The following is a 5,813-nucleotide window of genomic DNA, read 5'->3' as shown; positions in this document are numbered from 1 at the left end:
CCTGAATGACTTCCGACCTGTTGCACTCACCCCAATCATCTCCAAGTGCTTTGAAAGACTAGTTCTTTCCCACCTGAAGTTCTGCCTACCTGCTACGCTGGACCCACACCAGTTCGCATATCGGAGCAATAGATCCACTGAGGACGCCATCTCCACAGCACTACACACTGCACTGACCCACCTGGACTGTCAGAACTCATATGTGAGAATGCTCTTCATTGATTTCAGTTCAGCATTTAACACAGTGATCCCGTCCATGCTGATATCCAAGCTCAACCATCTGGGCATCAGCACATCACTTTGCAACTGGATTTTGGACTTCCTGACTAACAGACCCCAGTCTGTTAAATTAGGCAATCTCCATTCATCACACATCACCCTGATCTCACCTGGTCCTTGAACTCCTCCGTCCTCATCAAAAAGGCGCAGCAGCGCCTTTAATTTCTACGGAGCCTCAAGAAAGCTCACCTGTCTCCCAGGATCCTGGTGAACTTTTACCGCTGTACCATTGAGAGCATACTCACCAACTGCATCTCCGTATGGTACGGCAGTTGCTGTGCTGCTGACCGCAAAGCACTCCAGCGGGTAGTAAAAACGGCGCAGTGCATCACAGGCACCGATTTACCCACCATCGAGGACATATACTACAAACGCTGCATGGGCAGGGCAAGAAACATCATCAAAGATGTTACCCACCCAAATCATAGACTTTTCAGCCTCTTACCATCTGGCAGGCGTTACAGGAGCCTCCGCTCCCGCACCAGCAGGCTTAGGAAAAGCTTTTTTCCTGAGGCGGTTATCCTGATGAACGCTACACAGTCACTTTAAAAAACTGCAATTCCTACACCTTCTGCACTGATGATATACTTCATTCATACAACTTTCCTTTGTATTGCTGCTCCCTGATCTGTACAGTATCTATTACATCTACATGTCTATATTTGTATACGCATGTGTATATAATAACCTACATTCATATTACTGCATATCTCACTTTATGTATGTGTTGTATATATGTATATTATATACTATATATTCAATATGTACATTCCTGTATATAAACTTAATACACAGATAGATAGATACATATAACACTGCATATATAACACTGTATATTTTATATTGTATGTCTCATATTTTATATTACATATTTCACATTTCACTTATACACATGTATATAACAGTTATATTTATGCACTGGTCACTGTTACCACCGCACTTTATGTAAATAATGTTATATATTGCACTTCTGGTTAGATGCTAACTACATTTCATTGGCCCTGTACTTGTACTCTGCACAATGACAATAAAGTTGAATCTAATCTAATCTAATCTAATCTAATCTAATCTAATCTAATATCATCAAAAGATTCAGAGAATCTGGAGAAATCTCTGCAGGAACTCAGGAACACTTCAGAAAACCACTGTCAGTGAACACAGTTCGTCGCTCTGTCTACAAGTGCAAGTTAAAACTCTGCCATCCAAAGTGAAAGCCACATATCAACAACACCCAGAAACACCGCCGGCTTCTCTGGGCCCGAGCTCATCTGAGATGGACTGATGCAAAGTGGAAAAGTGTCCTGTGGTCTGACGAGTCCACATTTCAAATTGTTTTTGAAAATCATGGACGTCGTGTCCTCCAGGCCAAAGAGGAAAAGGACTGTCCGGATTGTTATCAGCGCAAAGTTCAAAAGCCAGCATCTCTGATGGTGTGGGGGTGTGTTAGTGCCCATGGCATGGGTGACTTGCACATCTGTGAAGGCACCATTAATGCTGAAAGGTACATACAGGTTTTGGAGCAGCATATGCTGCCATCCAAGCAACGTCTTTTTCAGGGATGTCCTGCTTATTTCAGCAAGACAATGCCAAGCCACATTCTGCACGTGTTACAACAGCGTGGCCTCGTAGTAAAAGAGTGTGGGTACTAGACTGGCCTGCCTGCAGTCTAGACCTGTCTCCCATTGAAAATGTGTGGCGCATTATGAAGCGCAAAAAACGACAATGGAGACCCCGGACTGTTGAGCAACTGAAGTTGTACATCAAGCAAGAATGGGAAAGAATTCCACCTACAAAGCTTCAACAATTAGTGTCCTCAGTTCCCAAACGCTTACTGAGTGTTGTTAAAAGGAAAGGTGATGTAACACAGTGGTAAACACGCCCCTGTCCCAACTTCTTTGGAACGTGTTGCAGGCATCAAATTCAAAATGAGTGAATATTTGCAAAAAACAATAAAGTTTATCCATTTGAACATGAAATATCTTGTCTTTGTAGTGTATTCAATTGAATATAGATTAGAAAGGATTTACAAATCATCGTATTCTGTTTTTATTTATGTTTTACACAACGTCCCAATTTCATTGGAATTGGGGTTGTATGTATTTTATCTTTCGTTTTATTTTATCTTTCTTTCTTATTACATATATTTGAGTTTCATTCAATTTCATTCAATTTAAATTATTTTGTGAACAACTATTTAATTTAATTCAAGTACAAGCGATTCTTTTTTTCTGTGTCTCCCTTAACACTTTAATATTTGTTCCTTTAAGTAGTTCATTGTTAATTTTGATGGATGTTTTAAATCATTGTCTCGTTGTGATCTTCAACCTCTTTTAATCTTCAGTTTTTTCACTGACTTTGAAACATAAATGGAAAGGATTTGTTGAAATTTAATGGAATCTTTTCTTTGCTGTCCACAATATTTGCTGTTATCACCGGTTGCTGCACAACCGCAAAGCACAATTCACCCCTATATGCTTAACAGCTGGCAAATTATTATTTTCTTGAAATGTTTCTCCTTTTTCTTCAAACATACCTTTGTTTATTGGAGCCAGGGAGTTACGTTTTTGTTTCATTAAAGCACAGAACTTGATTGCAAAATGAAGAACTGAAGAACAGGGTAAAAGGGGGCTAACAAAGTATCAGAGAAACAGATGGACTACAGTCTGTAATTGTGAAACTGTAACTGTAGAATGTGGTGGTCATAATGTTATGCCTGGTCATATGTGCAGTCATTGACACAATCAGTTCACTCATTTTTTAAAAGTTTTCATTTTAAATCTTTTCATCTTTCAGTGCAGTTTGTCATATGGACACTGTTGTTTAAAAAAAAAAGTTGCAGAAAATGTGCTCAAGCCATCAATACAGTAACCCCCAAACAACAAATCTAATTCTGTAGAGCCTCTGTGTCTCTTTCTAGGAGCTATGAATGACCTGAGGATTGTGCTTCTTGGAAAAACAGGAGATGGAAAAAGCAGCTGTGCGAACACAATACTAAATGAAGACGTATTCCCCATTGGACATTCATCCATCTCAGAAACCCACAAATGTGAGTCTAGAACAAAGCTCATCAATGAAAAGGAAATATCAGTGGTTGACACACCAGGACTTTTTGTCACAAGTCTTCCTGAAAAAGAATTAGAGTCTGAGATGCTGCGCTGTATTGTTGAGTGTGCACCAGGACCACACGCCTTCGTGATTGTGCTCAGAGTTGGAAGATACACAGATCAGGAGAAGGAAATTGTGAACAAATTAACAGCTGCATTTGGAGAGGAAGCTTTAAAATATGCAGTGGTCCTCTTTACCCATGGTGATCAGCTCTCTGAAGACCAGAGGATTGAAGACTTTGTGAAACAGAGCACAGAGTTACAGGGTCTGGTAGATAAGTGTGGAGGTCGTGTTCATGTAATTGATAATAAATACTGGAATCAGCAGCAGGATGAGTACAGAAACAACAGAGTTCAGGTAGAGAAGCTACTGAAGACCATAGAGGAGATGGTGAGGAAGAATGGAGGACTGTGCTACAGTAATGAGATACTGCAGGAGGTCAACAGAGCAATAGAAGTAGAATGTGAGAACATTATCAGGAATAACAATGAAGATTCACAAGATGTCAACAATGTAATACAACAAGCAAAACAAAGAGTGCATACAAAACTGTCAGTGAGATTAGTTGGGGTGACAGTAGGGGCTTTGCTAGGTGCTCTGCTTGGCTTTGGAGCAGCATTATATGTGTCTTATAAAGCGGCACATGTAGTGCCACCACAAGCAGCTGCTTGTGTGTTTGGGTCAGCAATAATAGCTGGGTCAGTAGCAGGGGCAGTAGTAGGAGGATGTGTAGGTTATAAAGCTGTAGAGGGGGCAGAGACTCTGACTGAAGCAATGAAGAGATCAGCTAAGGTGGTCTGGGAGTATGAAAAGATTGAACAGCTCATCAAAAGATTTCAGAAAATTTAGGTTATTGGAAAAACAACAATTAAAAAAAAGAGGATATAATTAGATTGTTTTTCCTAAAAAAGCTTGAATGTGGCAAACTGGTGTTTGTTAATACATTTAAACCACCCAAAGAACCAGTTTAATGTAATTTCATATCATCACACCTGTGTAGAATGCTTTGATTACTCAAACAGTACTGTGTAGAAATCAGAACCCAACCATCAATTATTAAAACTGTGATTATGTTATTAATATTTCAGCAACATAAAAAAGCATAAAGAAAACTTGCATTTAACAGAAGATTACACAGAAGCTGCAACAGCTAAATATAATATTGAGTTCTATAGTGTTTAGTCTGTCCACCTATTTTTTTTATTATAGCTTCCAGTCTTTACAGAAAACCAGTGACATCGGAATGTGTTCTACAATAACTGAAACATGTCATTATTGTGGTCTGGTATTGCCCCTTTTTGCTTTTTCCTTTTTTCTTCTGTTCAATATTTTTCTACCAGGTTGACCTTCTGATTTTGGGATGGCCCATGCGTCGTTTGCTCATGCTTCTTGGTCTTTGACTATGATGTATCATTGAAAATCCTCAACCAAGGAGCAGCGCCTGGCCAGTGTGCCCCACTCGGGCAACACCGTGCGGCCATGTCTGTTTCGACCTTTGATTGCTTCTTGTTGTCTGTTTTAATGTATTAATAGCCTAGTAGGTCATTAATTGCCATCTTTTGGATAAATGGATTTTAAGTTTGGACATTTGGATTTAAACTGACTACTATGGATTACTGAAGGGTTGCCTTGACATTTATAGATCTTTCTTCTAAGCTAGTTGGCTTTTTAATTCTGTCTTTGGAAGCTGAGCTCTGTGTACAATTACTAATGTTAACCAAGACTTATAGGTGCTGTAGGGGTGGGTGCTCTTTATTTGATAACGTTTTCTCCTGTTTTACACTCAGTGAGTTAGGGAAGATGTTTGTATTTTCTTTTTCTTTTGTTTTGGATCAGGAAAGGAACCATCGTGAGGTGGTAGGTTTGATTTTGTTTGTTGTTTTTGCCTCAGCCCACCCTGAAGCCATCTAATCTTTTTCTTGTCATGTTGATTTATATATTGTATGTCCATGTACTATAAAGATACTTGGTATGATGAAACGTAAAGTAAAAAAAAATGAATATAAATGTTTGGCTTTAATCAAACTTTTGTGTTGGTCTTTATTTTGTGTTACAACCTCCCGCTCACGAGAATGAATAGTGTTTTATCCGTCCCCAAAACACAGAAATTGTAGCATTTGTTTTCAGTTTTTGTCCAAACATCCAAAGTTCAGTCTAAGAAGTTTTTTTGCATTTTTTGCTCCTTGCAATCAAAGTAATCCAAAACATATAATTTTGTTTTGATTAATCCTTGTGTTTAACAGCTCTACCAGTCTTTTTAAACTGTATAAAAATGTACACAGAGTACGAGACTACTGGATAAGGTACAAACTCTCACAGCTATTTATTACTTACTTTCCAATGCCATGGCAATCTCTATATCTATATAATAGAATATATGTCTTCTTAATCCATCATAGGCAACATCAGGTCAAAAACAGTTACTGATT

At 38.7% G+C, this 5,813-nt stretch overlaps 2 protein-coding genes across 2 annotated transcripts in view; both read left to right on the top strand.

Moving 5' to 3' along the window:
* LOC108436867 (GTPase IMAP family member 1-like) overlaps positions 1–828 on the top strand; it is a 7,849-nt gene extending 7,021 nt beyond the window's left edge. The window contains exons 3-4 of the mRNA XM_037534522.1: positions 80–339; positions 480–828. Coding sequence (XP_037390419.1) covers positions 80–339; positions 480–828 — 609 coding nt within the window. The remainder of the gene's footprint in view (positions 1–79; positions 340–479) is intronic.
* Positions 829–3,181: 2,353 nt separating this feature from the next.
* Positions 3,182–5,409, top strand: LOC119265400 (GTPase IMAP family member 9-like). The gene has a single exon (XM_037545858.1). It carries the CDS (start codon positions 3,202–3,204, stop codon positions 4,231–4,233), a length of 1,032 nt encoding a protein of 343 aa, XP_037401755.1. The 5' UTR covers positions 3,182–3,201; the 3' UTR covers positions 4,234–5,409.
* Positions 5,410–5,813: the final 404 nt, after the last annotated feature.

This window comes from Pygocentrus nattereri, chromosome 2, assembly GCF_015220715.1.
Source record: "Pygocentrus nattereri isolate fPygNat1 chromosome 2, fPygNat1.pri, whole genome shotgun sequence".
Lineage (NCBI taxonomy): Eukaryota > Metazoa > Chordata > Actinopteri > Characiformes > Serrasalmidae > Pygocentrus > Pygocentrus nattereri.
The sequence above is the reverse complement of the archived record's forward strand: the minus strand, read 5'-3'. Positions and strand labels throughout refer to the sequence as shown.

Coding starts and splice junctions, on each gene's coding strand:
- LOC119265400 (XM_037545858.1), top strand. CDS start 3,202: ATGAATGACCTGAGGATTGTGCTTCTTGGAAAAACAGGAGATGGAAAA.